At 43.5% G+C, this 22,523-nt stretch overlaps 1 protein-coding gene across 1 annotated transcript in view; it reads left to right on the forward strand.

The window, feature by feature from the left end:
• LOC126188588 (synaptotagmin-5) overlaps positions 1 to 22,523 on the forward strand; it is a 207,431-nt gene that overhangs the window by 115,649 nt on the left and 69,259 nt on the right. The window contains exon 4 of the mRNA XM_049930190.1: positions 19,259 to 19,512. Coding sequence (XP_049786147.1) covers positions 19,259 to 19,512 — 254 coding nt within the window. The remainder of the gene's footprint in view (positions 1 to 19,258; positions 19,513 to 22,523) is intronic.

Here is a 22,523-nt window from a genome sequence, read left to right on the forward strand (position 1 = left end):
ATTGACCGACATTAATGCCATCGAACATTTATGGGACATAATCGAGAGGTTAGTTCGTCAACAAAATCCTGCACCGACAACACTTTCGCAATTATGGACAGCTCTAGACGTCGCATGACTCAATACTTCTGAATACCAGTGACTTGTTGAGCCCGTGCCACGTCCAGTTGCTGCACTACGCAGGGAAAAATCTGTCCTATCCGATATTAGGAGATATCCAATGACTTTTATCACCTCCTTGTAAATATCTTATGCAAACCAAAACTGACGAACACGAATGTGAGTATCCAAATTCTGAATAGTTAAGGGAGTGCAGAAATGAAAATGTTTACGGGATGAATAACGCCAGCAGAGTTACCGACAATGGCATTAAAGTAAGCCCGCCCGGTTGGCCGTGCGATCTAACGCACGGCTTTCTGGGCGGGAAGGAGCGCCTGGTCCCAGACATGAATCCGCCCGGCGGATTTGTGTCGAGGTGCGGTGAACCGGCTAGTCTGTGGATGGTTTTTAGGCGGTTTTCCATCTGCCTCGGCGAATGCGGGCTGGTTCCCCTTATTCCGCCTCAGTTACACTATGTCGGCGATTGCTGCGCAAACAAGTTCTCCACATACGCGTACACCACCATTACTCTACCACGCAGACATAGGGGTTACACTCGTCTGATGTGAGACGTTCCCTGAGGGATCCACCGGGGGCCGAACCGCACAATAACCCTCGATTCGGTGTGGGGCGGGGCGGCGGAGAGGTGGACTGCAGTAGTCGTCGTGGGGTTGTGGACCACTGCGGCTGCGGCTGGGACGGAGTCTCTCCGTCGTTTCTAGGTCCCCGGTTAACATACAATACAATGGCATTAAAGTAGAGAGCAAGAGAGAAACACCGCTCCAATTAAGGCAAATGTTTACAATACAAAAATCGATCTCATTCAACGTAAAACCCAGGAAGTACAGGTCAGTGATAAAACCAGAAATTTAGAATTAGATGGAACGCTTGCTGGAGAACATGGAAAACTCGCAGCGTCCTTTAAGAAGAGAGGATGGGCATCTAAAAGCGTGTCAGAAGTATGGCACCGACGAGAACGGCAAAGAGAATCCAGGAATACTTCGAAAGCAGGAAGACTCAAATGAATTAGCTGAGAGCCGGCCGCGGTGGTCTAGTGGTTCTAGGCGCGCAGTCCGGAACCGCGGGACTGCTACGGTCGCGGGTTCGAATCCTGCCTCGGGCATGGATGTGTGTGATGTCCTTAGGTTAGTTAGGTTTAAGTAATTCTAAGTTCTAGGGGACTGATGACCACAGAAGTTAAATCCCATAGTGCTCAGAGCCATTTGCACCATTTTTTGAACTAGCTGAGAGACGTAAAGGAGGATATGGCAGAAATGGACGTTGCACTGGACACGGTAAAAAAACAGAACAGAATACAGGAAATGAAATAAAGGGATTCAAAGCCCGAAAGGGCTCCAAGGAGACGGGAAATAACTGGTAGCAGGGATGCAAGAAAGCCTATCCAGAAAAAAGTAAGGACTACCAGATTGAAAGCAAACAGAAACACAATAAATGACCGATGCTTCATGCATGACATGAGCTACAAGTAATAATAATAATAAGCAACAATAATAACGCAATAAACACACACCACAGTCATTTACTTCATTTTAAAAGACTAATAATGGAAAATTTAAGGTGCAAGTATCCGTCTTGGCCTATTAATAGGAACCATCCTATTAACTGTTTGGATTTATTTGGTAAACCAACAGAAAATCCACCTAAGCTTGGTTGTATCACGTAAGCAAGTCCCTGTCGTCTTTACATCAACACTGCCTTTTTTTAATAATTCATTTATTTTCGTAAGCGTTCTGGCTAATTTTATGCTTCCGTCCAGGATTCTCTCTCCTGTACAAATCGTAGAGTAGCACTTACACCCAACATCTTCAATTATTTCTTGCACGTACTCTGCCTCTATAGTTTTTCTCCTTTACGCCTCCCTCCAGTACCATGTAAATTATTCACTGATGGCTTAACACACATCCATTAACACTGTCCTCCCTTCTAGTCAGTGGTTTACAGGTATTCCTCTCCTCCCTGATGCTGCGTGGAAATTCCGCGTTTCTTTTCATGTAATTTAATTCTAATCCTATTTCCGTAACACAACATCTGAAACAATTCGATTATCTCCTTTTATGGTTCTCCCACAGTTTACAATCACGATTTCATTAAATGTCCTACATTCTCAGAAAAAAATTCTGAAATTAAGATCTGTTTTTGTTACTAGAAGATTTCTTTTGAAAAGGCGACGAAGGCCCATCTGCTTCTTAGATCGTCATTTGTCACCTGTTGTTTTGCTTCCAAGGCAGAAGAATCTCTTCACTTCAGCTGCTACGTAGTCCTCTATTTTAATACCAAGTTTGTCGCTGATCTCATTTCTGCTACTCGTCAACTCTTTGTCGTTCTTTAGTTTACTCTCAGTCCCTGTTCTGTGTTCAGTAGCCCATGCATTCCATTGAACTGGTTCTATAATTCTTCCTCGCTTTCATATAGCATCTGAGAATTTTATCACTGATATCGTTTCTGTCTGAATTTTAATCCCTCTTTTGTATCTTTCTTATATTTACTTCGTTGCTTCCCTGACACAATAACACAATAAATGAGTAGTAGAGGAGAAAGACAATATCCTACCTCACGCATTTGTTATTGTAAGTATTTTCTCTTGATCTTCCATTCTTATTGTTGTCTCTTGTCTCTCGTGCACTGCCTGATCGAAAGTATCTGTACTCCTGTATGTGGAGTGTGTCCATCCTTCACCTTTATGACGTCTTGAACTCTGTTGGAGACACTTTGACTAAGGCGGAACGGCGGAGTAATGGCAGCCCCACTCGTCAAGAGCTGAAACGAGACCATTTCAGGAATGTTATTGTCCACATATCTTTTCCTTACAGAAGCTGCTTTTTGACAGGGCGTGTTGTATTGTTGATACCATCAATCATCGTCTTCGAACTATTCCTCTACTACACGCAGTACACAATGCTGTAGAATTGTGTTCATAGCCTTCCACATTCAGCGTTTTCTTAAGTGCAGAAAGGGGACCACGAGTAACCACGAAAAACACCAACACACCGTAACACCATGCGGCGGGACGGGGTTTGTCTGTGCAGGCTGCAAATTAAAATTCACCTACCTCAGAACGATGTGTGCTCGATGTCCCTTCACTCGACAACGTAGATACTTACAAGATGATGTAAAAGCAGCGTTGATGAAAAAAACACCATCTAATATCTACAATTACTGAGGCCGCGCAACTCTCGTGATGAAATAAAGTTCTGTAGAAAAACTGTCATTAAAATTTTATTGGGCAGTAAGAAAATGGATTGGCTTCTGGAAAATAATGTCCGAAATTTCCACACAAAAATGTTTATTTTGTCCTTACAGCCAAAGAAACAGTACTATTCAGTCCACATTAAACTGTTGGCTATTACCTTCCGATTCGTGATTCATACATACATTTCACAAGCGCAGCAACCAGAAATCTGTCCAAACCCGACCCATTTAAACCACGTTTTCTCAGTCATTAATTCCACCACTAACATCAGTTATTACATTCGGTTCTTCTTGTGGATTTCTAAAAAAAGAAACTGCTCGCCAAAAATGCTCAGTGGTTGAATACTGAAACAAGCCACATGGATACTATGAAGGCCAAATTTTCACACGCGAATATCATTCCAACAAAGCAATTCCAAAACATCCAAACTTCACAACACTGTCCGTAACTACATCAGCGTTAGTCACGACACGTATCAAACGCGAGGAACTCAATATTACTTCATTTTACACATAATGAGAAACATCACATTTAACATGTCCTTCCGCGACCGAAGCTGGGGAGTCTAACAACCCTACCACAACAAAGGTCAAAATTTTAATAACGATTGTGGTGTTGCTCACGCTGCTAAATACTGCATTTTCGGGCAACATCAGTCATATTATGTGGCAGGTGTCATTAGAGCACAGTTAATAGTCATTTCATGTAATAATGAAAAAACTAGGCACTCATCTTTTTGTGTTTCCCACGCTGGTCTCGTATTACCATGGCTCAATCGTTGATAATCTAGGTGATTATGATTCCAAGCTCGGATGCAAAAAGGCCTAGGTTTTATTCTGCTATATTCAAAAGTTTTGTAGATGCGCTTCTCAAACCATTCTTGGAGATTAAACCTTTCAAAGTTAGTACAACGGTGATGTAAAAAAAAAAAATCAGCACACCGAATTTAAGTTACACTTCCTTTTAACTGCTTTTATTGCAATATCACGTATCACACAAAACATCACTTCACAATACAAAACATACTTGAAAACATCTTCCTCACATTTTATAAGCCAACTATAATATGCGTCTTTCCAACATGACGTCCAAGACTTGACCTTTTCAAGGTCCGACTCTCTAACAAGTTAACAACTAACTAATAATCGCTTACGCGCCCAAAAATCGGATTTACAAGTACGTCAAAGATCATAGTGACAAAAGAAAAAATAAACATAAGAATAATATCATTGCAATATAAACATATCGATGTATCAAAAGTGAAATCAAATCTGAATGTTGTCTCAGAAATATGTTAAGTAGTTAACAGAAACACAGTAGAATATTACCGGTATCGAGAGGTTCAGGTGAGGTGCCGTAATGGTTGCGTAATTCAAGTACCATCACAGGAGCGACTTCTCTTCTTGCAGCCTCACTCCCAGTATAACTACAAGGTAAGGAGTGGGAACCATCTCAATTCTGATTGGCTGATCATACTCGCTGCCTATCAGAATGCTCCCTCATGATCATACTCGCGCCAAAACTGGCCTGCACACAATGCTCGACGGTCCCTAGCAGTTAGTACAGGAAGTCTGCCACGTTTCCTTTGGCCAGGGTTGTGCCTTCGTGTTTTCACTTCACAATCACATCACTAACGATGGCGTTGGGAAGCTTCAGACGACATCCAGTAACTAGCCCACGTCTGAAGTTACTGTGCTCTCCTGATCGAATAATTCTGCTGTTATTGCTCTACAGACAACTTAATAGTCGCCGCCTCCTTTTACACTGGTGAGTCCGCCTCTGGTGGCGTTTAGCGGTCAATTTCAGGTTACACAGTGATGACAGAATACTTCAGATCACCTACTGAACACATTATTTTTTATCTGTCTTTCCTGTAATGTTTACCTATTTTCTGAGGGTTTCACACGTCTTACAGCACGTTACAGTGTCGAAGGGTGTGCTATCTCTAGCTCGATAATTCTTATTAAGATGTCAATAATTCTGTCGCCGCCTCCTTTTACACTGGCGAGTCCTCCTCTGGTGACGTCTAGCGGTCACAATGTTTCAAATGGCTCTGAGCACTATGGGACTTAACATCTGAGGTGATCAGCCCCCTAGAGTTAGAACTACTTAAACCTAACTAACCTAAGGACATCACACACATCCATGGACAAGGCAGGATTCGAACCTGCGACCGTAGCAGCCGCGTGGTTCCGTCTAGCGGTCAATTTCCGGTTACACAATGGTGCCAGAATACTTCAGATCATGTACTGAACATATTATTTTTTATCTGTCTTTCCTGTAGTGTTTACCTATTTTCTGAGGATTTCACACGTCTTACAGCACTTTCCAGTGTCGAAAGGTATGCTATCTCTAGCTCGAGAAATCTTATTATCTAGCGTAACGTCAGAACCGTCTTACTGGTACCTTTACCTTGACTGAGCGTCATGTAAATGACCCTTAATTTTACTTTTGACTCTTTTGTATGTTATTCTGGTCGGCAATTTGGATGTATCAGCTGTCAATCTGATTGTACGATATTTTTCACGTTCATCTGGTCTTGTTATTTTCTGAAAAAAGAAAGAAGAACTGCTTGGGACATTCGTTGAGCGGGAGTGCTTTCTCACGGACGCTTCGGAAGGTCTAGTTCGTGGGAGGAGACTGAGAGAACGGAGGAGATACAATTTGATGGACGACATGAAGAGAAGCGGAAATTACGTGGACCTGAAGAGGATATTACTGTCTACTTCTCTACCAGTTCGAGTGGGTTACGTTGCCAGAAAACAATGAAGTGTGCCTTACAGGAAATAGAGGGAGCTCGCTAAAGAAAAATACTTCAGTTTCAGTTTAAAATCTGCAGTATGTCACCAAAAGACTTCAGGCCTTGTGGATGTATCTTGAAAATATTTATTGCTATTTGCTACATTCTTATAAGGTTCGCAATGTGAGACAGCAACAGTGCGAAAGCCAGAAAGTCTGTAAGAGCCATTTGAAGACTGATTTGTAAGAAACACTGCACAGGTAATGGTTCGACTTTTTTTAAACTTTACACGTGCCTGGGTGCTGTTGCGTAGTATAAAACATACATTTTAATTTTTTTCTTTTCTGTCATTGCTTAGTTGCTCCTATTATTCTTGGAGATGTGGTCCGTCTACGCTACAAAGTGAAAAGCTGTTCGTTTTGTGCCATACGTGTTTCATTTCCTTGTATTTATGACCCACCTTCAGTGGCCTGTGATACATACTTGATTTATGTACTTATTAATTGTGTCGTATAATGATTCCAGATCGTGGCCGAGCGTTTCTAGGCGCTTCAGTCTGGAACAGAGCGACCACTACGGTCGCAGGTTCGAATCCTGCCTCGGGCATGGATGTGTGTGATGTCCTTAGGTTAGTTAGGTTTAAGTAGTTCTAAGTTCTAGGGGACTGATGACCTCAGCTGTTACGTCCCATAGTGCTCAGAGCCATTTGAACCATTTTTTGATTCCTGATCTGCTACTTGACATACAATAAGCGAAGAAGAAAACTGTAGTATAATAACTTATCTGGAAACATTATATATGCAGTTATTGTATACATAAAATAAACAGGTATTACACGCCACTGAACATACTTCATAAATAAAAAAAAGCGAAACACTTATGGAACAAAACATACAAGCTTTCATTTAATTGCAAAGAGAGAGCAACACTGCAAGAAAAACTCATAATTACTCTAAAGCCAGGGTTCTCCTAATGACTGTTTCCAGTAAGATAGCGTGCTGAATTTTGTATTGATTAGTGCTCAAAAACTGATTTAAAAATTAGATTTTGCGACTACATTACATTTCCTGAATGAGTTCTGATGTAGGGAACGGTTTGGAAAGGCCGCGGGGGGGGGGGGGGGGGGGGAGGGGGGGGCTACTGCCTCCATTCTTTTTGGTAAAAACTTTCTGATTTTCAGTCGTCTGGCATAAGGCAAGTCATATATATTATTCTTGTTACCTCAGTCATTTATTTATTCTTGTTACCTCACTTACACATACAGTAATTCTCTTTGCAATATCAATGTTTAACAAAATTCTCTTTCTTTGCAATGTCAATGTTTAACCAACGTCTTTTCGCTTGAAAATGTAGTTCCCCGTTGTTTCTTTTGGTTTAATAATTTCATCTCTGAATCAGTAATGCCGACATCGTGTTCCATCGGGAAAAGTGCCCATACTACTCGTTGGGAAAAGTAACCAAGGTGTCCAGCTTTCCCAGCATTTCACTTTCAATCTGTTTACCCCAAGAAGAATTAGTTATTTTCATGTATCACACATGACACTACAGACTGAATTCCTAGTTCTTTTACATACGAAGCAATCATCCGTCTTTCTATCCGTTTGTGATGATTAACTAATGATATTTAAAACCACTTCTGTTCTGTTACATTTGGCCTAAAAATCAGCCGCTTGGTATTCTTTGAGATTCTAGGGCTTCATGGTGCCTACAAAATACGTTCATAAATTAGAGCAACGACCCTGGGACCCTGCTGGGATGAGAAACGCAATTGAAGCGGTAAATAATGATACAATACCTTCTTCTACAGCAACAAAGCAATTTCATGTTCCTTGTAATAAGCTAATAAGAATAGTTCCAGAAAAAAAACAGAAGTGCAGTAGATGGTAAAAAAAATTATGAGAAGCTAAGAGTGTGTTGAATGAAAAACAAGAACAAGAAATCCTTGATAATGTTTTTGGGATGGAAAAGAGATTTTATGAATTTACGATGAACGAACTATGCAGATTAGCATTCCGGTTAGCAGAGTAGAACAAAATACCACATCGTTTTAACGAACAGTCGGAGAGGTCAGGCAAGTTTTAGGAAGCCTGCCCTAATGGCTAGAGGGCAAGATTTTAATTAAATAAACGTAGATAAGTTTTTTGATGTCCTTAAAACAGTGCAAGGAAAACAGTTTCATCCTAATCGTTTATAATGTGGATGAACCAGTTGACAGGTCAGTCCAAGAATTGCAAAGGGTCTGCACATAAAGGAAGACACCAGGCCGGTGCTGTTACTTCAGCCGAAAGAAAGCTGCTGCACACTTTCGGAATATCTACCTATGTCAGCACTTTACCCCGTTAGGTTGGGAAAAGTGCCCACTATGTAAGGCTTCAGAAAAATGCATGTATGTCCTATTCGTTACATGTTTCTTTACTTGTGAATGTTTAGTGTAATATCTTATAATATGTAGATTCAAAATACGTAAGCGGCAAGCTTCTATCAGTAACCACAGTTGGGTGAAAATTCAATTTCCCTTATAGTCGCCGGCCGGAGTGGCTGTGCGGTTCTAGGCGCTACAGTCTGGAGCCGAGCTACCGCTACGGTCGCAGGTTCGAATCCTGCCTCGGGCATGGATGTGTGTGATGTGCTTAGGTTAGTTAGGTTTAATTAGTTCTAAGTTCTAGGCGACTGATGACCTCAGAAGTTAAGTCGCATAGTGCTCAGAGCCATTTGAACCTTATAGTGGCCACTTTGCCGCACCTTCCCTTACCTTAAACAAGTCCATAATGTCAACCCCAGCTCGTTAAAAGGAAGCATATATCAGCTCCATGAAATACTAGTTCACTTCAAAGATATTATTCTGCCTGAAGAGAGTTAGCAAAAAATAAGGAACTATGAAGTTTTAAAGAGAATGGAAGTGAAAGCAGGAATTCAAATGGTTCAAATGGCTCTGAGCACTATGGGACTTAACATCTGAGGTCATCAGTCCCCTAGAACTTAGAACTGCTTAAACCTAACTAACCTAAGGACATAACACAGGTCCATGCCCGAGGTAGGATTCGAACCTGCAACCGTAGCGGTCGCGCGGTTCCAGACTGAAGCGCCTAGAAACGCTCGGTCAAAACGGCCGGCGAAAGCAGGAATATCTGATGTATTACGTAGAAGTAAATTGCAATGGTATGGGCAATTAATGAAACCGAAGAAAACAAGAATATCAGAACTTATACCGAGACAGGAAACTGAAGGAAAAAGGACTAAGTACGACCCCTGATCAACTTGTTCAAAAATCTACATTTGATAATAAGAAGACTTGCTGCGAAGAATAGGATAGACAAGATTGAATTACATGGAGGAATACCTTGAAGAGAAGTCTTATATGCTTTAGCACTAACGTGCTAGAACTGCCGAATTATTGGTATCTTGGAGAAAGAAACCTTTGTACTGAGGCAATGTCAATTAAAAGATGTAAGGACTTAGCACAGAACACTGTTTGTAGTTCGAACACTGCAGCCAACCCGTGAGCCCCGCGATCTACTTCAATACTGTGTACTCGTATTCAGAATTGTGGGTGCTGTTACTTAGTGCGTTGAGTTCGTCCAGGATTATTCGAAATAGTTATTTTCAGTCTACCGGTGATCATCAGAGGGAGATCCAGGGATAGAGTGAACTGATGTGCTGCAGGTAAGTGCAGGTGGACCAGACCACAATCGTTAAACATTCCTTTCGCACTTAGCGGAAGACCGAGCGAGGTGGCGCAGTGGTTAGCACACTGGACTCGCATTCGGGAGGACGACGGTTCAATCCCGTCTCCAGCCATCCTGATTTAGGTTTTCCGTGATTTCCCTAAATCGTTTCAGGCAAATGCTGGGATGGTTCCTTTGAAAGGGCACGGCCGATTTCCTTCCCCATCCTTCCCTAACCCGAGCTTGCGCTCCGTCTCTAATGACCTCGTTGTCGACGGGACGTTAAACACTAACCACCACTTAGCGGAAGATGAGTGATCTAATGGATATCGCTGCAAGTAGCAATAGAGTGGGTTTTGAAATGAAATCACCTCAGTCCAATTCAGCTGACGCGAAAGTTCTCATGCAGATTCTCTAGTTTATTTAGAATTTCATTGGATCGAATCAGGAAAAGCCTCTTTAACTCAAAAAGGCCCTTTGACAGAAGCTTTTTATCAACACTTATGGCTACCATGTCCAAGGGGAAATATGTTTCACGATCAACTGAAGAACCATACTTATAACCACACCATGCATCTATCAATAAGTTGCACTCAGAGAGATAGCAAATGCCGTATTGTTTTGAAAATTCAGGTAGCAATGACACTGAAAAAACCTCCGTAACGATAGTGTAGAAGTAGTTTCAATTCAATTTACCTAAATAGTCCCAGAATGATAACTGAAGATACTGGATATCTCAATAATGACTGTTCAACCTTTGGACTCCCTTTTCTATACCCACAGCTATACTCCGCTAAACACATTACGTTGCGTGGTTTAGGGTATTTCTGGAACTACTATTTGTTCCCTCATTTACTTTTCCATTCACGAATGCCACGAGGGAAAAGTGCCTGTCGATAAAGCTCCGTGTGCTCTAATTTCTCTAACTTTCTCGGGGCAATCACTATGCGAGACGTATGTGAAAGCCATTATTCTGTTACCCGACTCTTCTCAGAACGTAAGCTCTCAAAATTTCAACAGTAAATCTCCACTTGAGACAGAGCGCCTCTCTTGAAGCTTCTTCTCCCACTGGAGTTTGTTGAGTATCTCTGACAACGCTCTCGCCCCGAGTAAACGGTGCCGTGACAAAACAAGCCGCTCTTCGATCTATTTTCTCGCTATCTTACATTAATCCTACTTGATACGTTACCCAGAGTGATGAAAAATACTCAAAAATCGGTAGAACGAGTGCTTTGTAAGCAACTTATTTCCGTAAGATCCTTCTAATGAATCTCACGCTGACTTTTGCTTTCTCGACCTTTGTTTTATGTGATCATTCCACTTAACGTCTCTCCGGATGGTTACTTCTGCGTATTTTACGCTAATTACAGTTTCCAGTAACTTTATACGGATGGTGTAGTCGAAGAGTAGTGAATATCTTCGCCTATAGTTGCATTTATTTACTTTTAGTATCTGCTGCCAGCTTCAGTTAATTTAAATAAAATTTGCTGTTGCTTTCGCAATGCTATATTGCCACATTATTTTGAAACGATTTTAAGGTTTATGTGCTGTTCTTACAAACCTACAGTTTGTGGACAAAAATATGGAAACATCAACAGCACAACATATTACCATGCCTAAAATGGCGTAGGAAAACCGTTGGCATTCAGACCAGCTTCTAATCGTCTCGAGATGAATAAATAATGAATAAATACCGGTCCTGAATGGTTTTAAAGTCAGTCATATACTATTCTTCCTGCAAAATAGTGGCAAGTTCGGGTAAAGTTGATGGAGGTGGCTATCGATCTCGCACCCTTCTCTTACCAGATCGCCAAGTCTCATTAACACTGAGACCTGGTGAAAGTGGTGCCCAAGACAGGTACCACAATTCATCCTCGTGTTCATAAAACCAGCCCTGGACTATGATGCAAGTTGTGTTAATAGGGCTCCTATCGTCTTGGTACACAACATCACGACTGGGGAGCAAACTTTGTACCATGTGATGCAGCCTGATCAGCCATAATGATCACATAATCAGTAATGCGACCTTCAGAAATAACCATGGTACCCATGGAGTACCACGATATGGCTGCCCAAATCATCACCGAACCCCCGCCATGTTTCAATTTTGGGACGTAAATCACGATAGCTGGAACGGGGATTTGAGCCGTCTCCCTCCCGAACTCGAGTCCAGTTTGCTAACTACTGCACCACCTCGTTCGGTTTTTACATCCAGGACAGAAAAAATAAGACCTAGTACATGCTCAAATATTTGGTTATGTATGTGTCTTAGTAAAGTTGATGGTAATATATTTAAGGGGAGGTTTACTATCTTTCGCCCGAAAAAAGCATGTTCTTTGAGAATTTTTTTCTCTGGATGTGTTATAGATATCAATGTCACATTTGGTCAAAATGTTTATTGATATTTCCTCTACAAACTGGAATTTTTTCGACCGTAAATGTCGAAGGGTAAAGGTGGAAGTGCCGTCGGAACGAAACAAAATTTTGATGTAGACCTCCACGCGCGGTATGTCACAGGACGTCTGAAATCAAAATTGAGTTGACGTTAGCGAAGTATATAAGATTCTTTAGGAGTTGTATCTCGCTTAAGTTATTAGGACCATAGGAACAAAATGGCAGCCATTTGAAAAAAATAGGGTTTTTTCATCGATTTTTCGACTTCATCGGCCAAGTAAAAATATTTATAGTTGATGGATCGGAATAAAAGTGGTCCAACTCCTAGACAATTTAGTTAGCTTCATTGGAAACAAAGAATCATGCCAATCGGTTCAATAGATTTGAAGTTACCATACCGCGCGATAAAATAAACGTCATTTCGAGAAAAACGCGTTTGAAGCTTTGACTACATATTAATGCAATATTATGCAACGTACGCTCAATCTGATATTCTGGGTCCATAAACTAGTCCTTCCTCTTCCTCACAGAGGGCGTTCTGCTCGATCTGGGCCATCCTGCGCTGCTCCAGAGCCGCTCGTACGGCCGAGACAAGCGGTTTTCGGCCGCTTGAATCTGGTGGTCGTTCGAATGCTTGGCGAACTGCGTCGAATAGAGTCCCAGGGTGACGTCCATCGTTGTCATGGTCTTCAGAATTGCTGAATACCCTTCGTTGAAGCTGCTCACTGCCAGAAAAGTCGCAGTCTCCACAGTCTTAGCACCAGAATGCAAACGCTTGGGGGCTAACTTCCAAACACATGCGTTCAAACTTTCATTTGAATTTTGTGTGTTTCCTCACAGGCACCGGTACAATAACTCATCCTCCGAAAGAAAAAAACTGGTGCGTGAAAAAGGCCGATTTCAAGCAAGTGCATTTTTTTTTTTTTTGTTCAACCGCGATTAACAAACATTTCTGTTCCGTATTCGGAAAAACCGTTTAAGGGGTGGATTCTAAACACTTTTATGGATCCAAAAATGCAATTACAAAAAAATCAATTGTTTGAACCAAAAGATATTAAACTTTCCTTTAAGTCATTAACAGAGCAAGATCATAGTTTAACGTAAGCGCGAGAAAAGCCATTGCCAATGTGAAATGTTGGAACATTAATAACCAGTTTAACCGTCAGAATGTTGAATGCGATAGTGCAAACATGCACGAATTGTAGAATGAGATTTTCAATCTGCAGCGGTGTGTGCCGGACCGAGACTCGAACTCGGGACCTTTGCCTTTCGCAAGCGAGTGCTCTACCATCTGAGCTACCCAAGCACGACTCACGACCCATTCTCACAGCTTCAATTCCGCCAGTACCTCGTCTCCTACCTTCCGAACTTCACAGAAGCTCTCCTAGGAACCTTGCAAATCTAACACTCCTAGTTTCATACATGAATTGCGTTGTACAGGTGCCGGATGTCAGCTTCTACAAAGGAGTTCCATGCATGATGCACTTAGTCGGTCAATACAGGGACCGTTAATGGTGCTTGTGGATGACGCTGGAGTTGTCGTCCGATGATGTCCCATATGTGCTCAATTGGAGACAGATTTGGTGGTAGAGCAGGCAAGGCAACATGTCGACGTTCTGTAGAGTTCGGTGGGTTACAACAACGGTATGTGGGCGAGCATTATCCTGTTGGAATACAGCTCCTGCAATGCTGTTGCCGGCCGGTGTGGCCGTGCGGTTCTAGGCGCTTCAGTCTGGAACCGCGTGACTGCTACGGTCGCAGGTTCGAATCCTGCCTCGGGCATGGATGTGTGTGATGTCCTTAAGTTAGTTAGGTTTTAGTAGTTCTAAGTTCTAGGGGACTGATGACCACAGATGTTCAGTCCCATAGTGCTCAGAGCCATTTGAACCATTTTTTTTTTTTTTTTTTTTTTTTTTTTTTGCAATGCTGTTCGTGAATGGCAACATAACATGTCAAATCACCAGACCGACGTACAAATTAGCAGTCAGGGTGCGAGGGATATCCACAAGAGTGCTCCTGCTGCCATACGAAATGGCACCCCAGACCATAACTCCACGTGTAGTGTAGGTTCCAGTTTGTCCAGAACGCACACAGTTCGGTTGCGGGCCATCAACTGCCCTCCTCCTAACAAACACTCGGCCATCACTGGCACCGAGGCAGAACCAGCTTTGAATGCAAAACGCAAAAGATCTCCGCCCTGACCTTCAATGAACTCTAGCTTGACACCACTCAGGTCGGGAATGGTGATAGTTTGGCATCACAGGGGATTGCACGCTAAATGGTGGCTGGCTCCGAGCTATCCCTGGAGTAGGCTATTTCGCTGTCATCGTGGTACCAACTGCTGCTCAAATTGCTGCTGTAGATGCTGTACGGTGCACCAGAGCAATGACGGCCAGTGTGGCCGAGCGGTTCTAAGCGCTTCAGTCTGGAACCGCGCGACCACTACGGTCGCAGGTTCGAATCCTGTCTCGGGCATGGATGTGTGTGATGTCCTTAGGTTAGTTAGGTTTAAGTAGTTCTAAGTTCTAGGGGACTGATGACCTCAGATGTTAAGTCCCATAGTGCTCAGAGCCATTTGAACCATTTTTTTAACCAGAGCCATACGCCGAAGACGACGGTCTTCCCTCTCGGTAGTGCCACGTGACCGTCCGGAGCCACGTCTTCTTGCGACTGTACATTATCGTAACCACCGCTGCTAGCAATCACGTACAGTGGCTACATTCCCGCCAAGTCTTTCTGCAATATCGCAAAAAGAATATCCATCTTCTCGTAGCCCTCCTACACGGCCTTGTTCAAGCTCAGTGATGATAATATCGTCTCTGTTGTCTTGAAATTATTCTCCACTAACATCAACTCCCCACGTCCAATCTCAAAGATAACTAACGCTCACGACCGTTACAGCGTGTATTTAAAACAAACCTCATTTGCATCGTCATAGTGGCGCGAAATCTGAATAAACATCATCTTCCAGATGCAGGAACACACCTACAAACTTTCGTTTATATCGCACAACTCCTTCTGTGTGTGTATGGATTTTTTGTTGCTTCAGTGTATTGCATTTCCGCTTATTGTGATGACTCACTCGCTTTCGGCCTCTTAATGGCTCTGAGCACTATGGGACTCAACATCTTAGGTCATAAGTCCCCTAGAACTTAGAACTACTTAAACCTAACTAACCTAAGGACATCACACACACCCATGCCCGAGGCAGAATTCGAACCTGCGACCGTAGCAGTCCCGCGGTTCCGGACTGCAGCGCCAGAACCGCTAGACCATCGCGGCCTTTCCGGCCTCTTGCGAATTCCGTTTATTATGTGGTGAGAGTATTAATCTCATCCTAGGCATTATGTTTAACATTTAATACAGCTACCTCGTCTCCATTACCAGTATTATCAGCCACCCGATGTGACTGAAGACCGTCATGATTCAAGGGAACTTCATCGCCAGAGTCCTCTGCCTCAGTACGACTGGATTCGATCTCTTCATCATCTGTTTCTACTGATGAGTTTCTTGCCAATATCGTCATGATCTGAGCTGTCTACATGGTCGGACACTATACAATTATCCTCAGCGACCACCTGTGGGAAAGACAGAAACCTCAAAAAAAACCAAGGAAGCAACCAAATTAATACAACCTAAATGATTAAATCACCATTAGCTGAATGTAAGTAGGATTAACTGCGTTACCGTCTAAAAAAAGTTGGTTTAGCTACGTTTACGTGAATTTATAACACATGATACAATTAAGGCTTTCACGACCGGATGTTTCAGCTGCCGAGAAATCTTCCGGGTTGTATGGTCGTGGTCCATGGAACTCTTCTATCCCTGACGTTTCGTCCAAAGCTCCTGGTTGTGCTGAGTCTTGCCAACTGACGAGTCGGACGTCGAAGAACGACCTAAATACCGTAGAAAGTGGGCGTGGTCTGGATCTACAAAGAGAAGTGAGAATACGCGGTTGAAGGAACATAAAAGTCTTCGCCGACTATGGAAAACAGACAAGTCACCCGTGGCGGAACATGCTCTTCAGTCGGGTGATCACGTAGTGAAATTTTCGGAAATTGAAGTTTTATGTACTATGACGAACTATTATCAACGGCTATATAGAGAAGCCATCGACATACATAAACATGGTGATAATTTTAACATAATAGAAGAAGCTATGAAACTCTGCGATATACGGAAAGTGGCGCTACAGAAACGATAAGAAGTTTTTATCTTTGACGTACTATGATCGATACTTTATCCTTGACAAGGTTCATCACTGCTATCACTTGAAATCCAGACCACGCCCACTTTCCGCGATATTTAGGTCGTTCTTTGACGTCCGACTCGTCAGTCGGCAAAACTCAGCACAACCAGGAGCGCCTCCGAAGATATCCAACGAAGCTTTGGACGAAACGTCAGGGATAGAAGAGTTCCACGGACCACGGCCTTACAACCCGGAAGAATTCTCGGCAGCTTATAACACATGGCCAACCAAAACGAAAACTGAAAATTGTATACCTGGGATACTACATTTCTTAGCAACGTATCAATCCCATCAATAAGGAAGTCATAAGGCAAGGTCACAACACTCAGTTCATTCGCAGTCCATTTTCTTAAGTAAAGTAGTAAAATAGCATTATTATGAGAAATGTGATGAATTTTGCTGGATACAGATGACACGCTGTGAGTAATAGAGGTGCTCCTTTGGTTGATTGTACGATAAGCATTCCTATGGCGTCAGTTCTGGATATTCCGGCCACTCATTGTTGTCAGAAGGAAGAGCTGCTACTGTAGTTGTATAAGGGTCCGAGGAAGTTTCGACGATGTTAGTACCGTCAACTGGCGGTAAAGCGTCCAGATTATTATCCTCGGGAAATCGGGGAATGCACATTGAGAGCTTTGTTACTTTCCATTAAAACGAATTAATATCTTGCATTCAGAAATATCTATTCATATTGACTGACAGATCTTGGTTGGTGGTGGATTGAGATTGTGTGACAGAATGTTAGTACTTGAATTAACTGAAATACTTACACATTTGCTTACCTGAATTTAGCCCTAATTCCACGATCCTTTTACTTCTGCCACTAATAGACTCCGTTTTAATCTTCGAGTCGGTCATAAAATGCTGTTCCAGACATAAGAACCTACTGCAATTTGCTATTTGCAGTTGATTAACAATGCCTATGAAGTACTATATCATTGCGAGGTAAACTGTCAAAAATGGTTCAAATGGCTCTAAGCACTATGGGATTTAATTTCTGAGGTCATCAGTCCCCTAGAACTTAGAACTAATTAAACCTAACTAACCTAAGGACATCACACACATCCATGCCCGAAGCAGCATTCGAACCTGCGACCGTAGCGGTCGCGCGGTTCCTGACTGTAGCGCCTAGAACCGCTCGGCCACTCCGACTGGCCGGTAAACTGTCGTTGCAGCTAATACGATAAGGAGCGCAACAGACTGCATTCGGCTGAGTTGTCGTATCATCACTTGCCATTATTTTCGGCTGGTTTCCGCTTGCACGTACAATAGTGTCAAACAGCCAGATTTCTTTTATGCGAAACATACACATACACTACTGGCCATTAAAATTGCTACACCAAGAAGAAATGCAGATGATAAACGGGTATTCATTGGACAAATATATTATTCTAGAACTGACATGTGATTACATTTTCACGTAATTTGGGTGCATAGATCCTGAGAAATCGGTACCAAGAACAACCACCTCTGGCCGTAATAACGGCCTTGATACGCCTGGGCATTGAGTCAAACAGAGATTGGATGGCGTGTACAGGTACAGCTGCCTATGCAGCTTCAACACGAAACCACAGTTCATCAAGAGTAGTGACTGGCGTATTGTGACGAGCCAGTTGCTCGGCCACCATTGACCAGACGTTTTCAATTGGTGAGAGATCTGGAGAATGTGCTGACCAGGGCAGCAGTCGAACATTTTCTGTATCCAGAAAGACCCGTACGGCACCTGCAACATGCGGTCGCGTATTGTCCTGCTGAAATGTAGGGTTTCGCAGGGATCGAATGAAGGGTAGAGCCACGGGTTGTAACACATCTGAAATGTAACGTTCACTGTTCAAAGTACCGTTAATGCGAACAAGAGGTGACCGAGACGTGTAACCAATGGCACCCCGTACCATCACGCCGGGTGACACGCCAGTATGGCGGTGACGAATACACGCTTCCAATGTGCGTTCACCGCGATGTCGCCAAACATGGATGCGACCATCATGATGCAGTAAACAGAACCTGGATTCATCCGAAAAAAATGACGCTTTGCCATTCGTGCACCCAGGTTCGTCGTTGAGTACACCATCGCAGGCGCTCCTGTCTGTGACGCAGCGTCAAGGGTAACCGCAGCCATGGTCTCCGAGCTGATAGTCCATACCGCTGCAAACGTCGTCGAAATGCTCGTTCAGATGGTTGTTGTCTTGCAAACGTCCCCATCTGTTGACACAGGGATCGAGACGTGGCTGCACGATCCGTTACAGCCATGCGGATAAGATGCCTGTCATCTCGACTGCTAGTGATACGAGGCCGTTGGGATTCAGCACGGCGTTCCGTATTACCCTCCTGAACCCACCGATTCCATATTTTGCTAACAGTCATTGGATCTCGACCAACGCGAGCAGCAATGTCGCGATACGACAAACCGAAATCGCATAGGCTACAATCCGACCTTTATCAAAGTCGGAAACGTGATGGTACGCATTTCTCCTCCTTACGCGAGGCATCACAACAACGTTTCACCAGGCAACGCCGATCAACTGCTGTTTGTTTATGAGAAATCGGTTGGAAACTTTCCTCATGTCAGCACGTTGTAGGTGTCGCCACCGGCGCCAACCTTGTGTGAATGCTCTGAAAAGCTAATCATTTGCATATCACAGCATCTTCTTCTTGACGGTTAAATTTCGCGTCTGTAGCATGTCATCTTCGTAGTGTAGCAATTTTAATGGCCACTAGTGTATAATAGTTTACCCCTAAGGCGGTTCGACTTAAACAAGCCACCTGCAATAAAAACTTCAAAACTGTCATTGTTGCACTTAACGATAGTCTACTTCTGATGGTCAGAATTAAAGCTTTATGCCTAGCCCTCATATATTGGACGGAACACGCGTAGGATGAAAGCTGTGTGCCTTTTGCAGAGTCGAGCCCGTGCACGCCGCAGGGCTTGCCGCTGTCGCCGCAGCACGTACAGCAACAGCAGCAGCAGCCGACGCCGGGGGCGGTGACGCCGGAGGCGCCCACAGCGGTGGCGGCGGAGGCGGGGGCGGTGGCGCTGCCGCTGGCTCGCAGCGACAAGCACGTGGTGCTGGCCACGGCGCCTGCGCGGCCACGCGTCTCCTCCATGCACACCAAGCTGGACCACACGAAGATAGACACCTCCCTCTACCAGAAGGTAACCCCAACCCCAGCTACCTGCGTTCAGCTCCGTGTAACCGAGATTGCTCCTCTCAGTTTTCTGTATCCCCGTGTTGTACCAGTCTCTCCTTCTCGTTGCGTCCCGCTGTGGCACCTACAATCTGTTGTGAATCTGTCGGCAGAGTATGTTATACAGAAACGTAAGTACGATATGTGTTCAAAAAATTAGGGAATTTTTCGTTTTTCACATGAAAACGTCGATATTACTCGCGTATGTAATAATTACGATACTAACAATACGTAAACAGTGGTTGAGCCCGCAGCAGATAGGTCCTGTACGTACGTATTTGTGGCGCAGTAATTGTTTTACCTGTGAGGTCACTGCACCAGTGTAGGCGCATGTGTCTGATTGCTACGAATTCACTATATGTAAAGTTATAAATCGTTAAGCGTGGAAACGCGTTTGGCTCAGACACTGATTCCGGTGTCATTGTTAAGACCTTGCGGGGCACTACTAGGAGACGAAGCGAGATAATACAAAGTGAAAATCAGCCTAGTACAAGTGAAAATCAGTATTAAAATGAAAATTACAAAATAATGAAAGCTGGCTCATATGACGCATAAATATCCTCGGAATTATAGAAAACGCAAGTGAGAGGACTGCGTCGAAAGGAATCCAAAAAGCCTACAAAGTCCAGCGCCCAGCGAATGCTAGAACTACGGCAGCGTCAAAAAGGAAATGAAAACACGGTGCAAAGTGTTTACGTAGCCGGCCCATCATCGGACATACAGTGGGCAGCGAAAATCTAAACTTACTATTTATCTGTTTGTAAGCAACACACTACTTTGTGTAACCGTTCTCTTAAAGAGATCGATAATTAAATTAATTTTAATTTTTCATTGTTACTATAATGTTACAGCCAGTTGCAGGTGGTGGCACATATCGGCACTAATGACGTGCGTCGCTTTGGATCTGAGGAACTTCTCTCTGGATTCCAGCGGCTATCTCATTTGGTGAAGGCTGCCGGTCTTGCTTACGAGATGAAGGCAGAGCTCACCATCTGTAACATCATTGACAGAACCGACTGCGGACCTTTGGTGCAGAGCCGGGTGGAGGGTCTGAATCAGAGGCTCAGACAGTTTTGCGACCGTGTTGGCTGCAGATTCCTTGACATGCGCCATAGGGTGGTGGGGTTTCGGGTTCCGCTGAATAGGTCAGGAGTTCACTACACTCAGCTGGCGGCTACACGGGTAGCGGAGGCTGTGTGGCGTGGACTGGGCGGTTTTTTAGGTTAGAAGGCCTAGAGAAACTACGGGGTGGGCTGCAATCTCAAAGGGTGCATGGCAAATACAGGACGTGCTTGGATCAAGGAACAGTCGGAATTGTAGTTGTAAATTGTTGTAGTTGTGCTGGGAAAGCCCCTGAGCTACAAGCGCTAATAGAAAGCACAGAAGCTGAAATCGCTATAGGTACAGAAAGCTGGATAAAGCCTGAAATAAGTTCTGCAGAAATTTTTACGAAGTCTCAGACAGTGTTCAGGAAAGATAGATTACGCAGAATTGGTGGTGGAGTGTTGTGTCTGGAAGTCGAAGTAGATACTCCGTGCGAATTGGTATGGGTAGAGGTTATACTTAACAGCCGAACTAAGTTAATAATTGGCTCCTTCTACTGACCCCCAGACTCCCATGATATAGTTGCTGAACAGTTCAGAGAAAATTTGAGTCTCGTAACAAATAAATACCCCACTCATACGGTTATAGTTGGTGGGGCCTTCAACCTTCCCTCGATATGTTGGCAAAAATATTTGTTCAAAACTGGTGGTAGGCAGAAAACATCTTTCGAGATTGTCCTAAATGCTTTCTCCGAAAATTATTTCGAGCAGTTAGTCCATGAACCCACGCGAATTGTAAATGGTTGCGAAAACACACTTGACCACTTAGCCACAAACAATCCAGAGCTAATAGAGAGCATCATGACTGATACAGGGATTAGTGACCACAGGGTCGTTGTAGCTAGGCTCAATACAGTTTCTTCCAAATCCACCAAAAACAAACGCAAAATTATTTTATTTAAAAAAGCGGATAAAGTGTCACTAGAAGCCTTCCTAAAAGACAGTCTCCATTCCTTCCGAACTGACTATGCAAATGTAGACGAGATGTGACTTAAATTCAAAGATATAGTAGCAACAGCAATTGAGAGATTCATACCTCATAAATTGGTAAGAGATGGAACTGATCCCCCATGGTACACAAATCAGGTCCGAACGCTGTTGCAGAGGCAACGGAAAAAGCATGCGAAGTTCAGAAGAACGCGAAATCCCGAAGATTGGCTAAAATTTACAGACGCGCAAAATTTGGCACGGACTTCAATGCGAGATGCCTTTAATAGGTTCCACAACGAAACATTGTCTCGAAATTTGGTAGAAAATCCGAAGAAATTCTGGTCGTATGTAAAGTACACAAGCGGCAAGACGCAGTCAATACCTTCGCTGCGCAGTGCCGAAGGTACTGTTACCGACGACTGTGCCGCTAAAGCGGAGTTATTGAACGCAGTTTTCCGAAATTCCTTCACCAGGGAAGACGAATGGAATATTACAGAATTTGAAACACGAACAGCTGCTAGCATGAGTTTCTTAGAAGTAGATACCTCAGGGGTTGCGAAGCAACTCAAATCGCTTGATACGGGCAAGTCTTCAGATCAAGATTGTATACCTATTAGGTTCCTTTCAGATTACGCTGATACAATAGCTCCCTACTTAGCAATTATATACAACCGCTCGCTCACCGATAGATCTGTACCTACAGATTGGAAAATTGCGCAGGTCGCACCAGTGTTTAAGAAGGGTAGTAGGAGTAATCCATCGAACTACAGACCTATATCATTGACGTCGGTTTGCAGTAGGGTTTTGGAGCATATGCTGTATTCAAACATTGTGAATCACCTCGAAGGGAACGATCTATTGATACGTAATCCGCATGGTTTCAGAAAACATCGTTCTTGTGCAACGCAGCTAGCTCTTTATTCGCACAAAGTAATGGCCGCTATCG

This window comes from Schistocerca cancellata, chromosome 5 (genome assembly GCF_023864275.1).
Source record: "Schistocerca cancellata isolate TAMUIC-IGC-003103 chromosome 5, iqSchCanc2.1, whole genome shotgun sequence".
In the NCBI taxonomy this organism is placed as follows: Eukaryota; Metazoa; Arthropoda; class Insecta; order Orthoptera; family Acrididae; genus Schistocerca; species Schistocerca cancellata.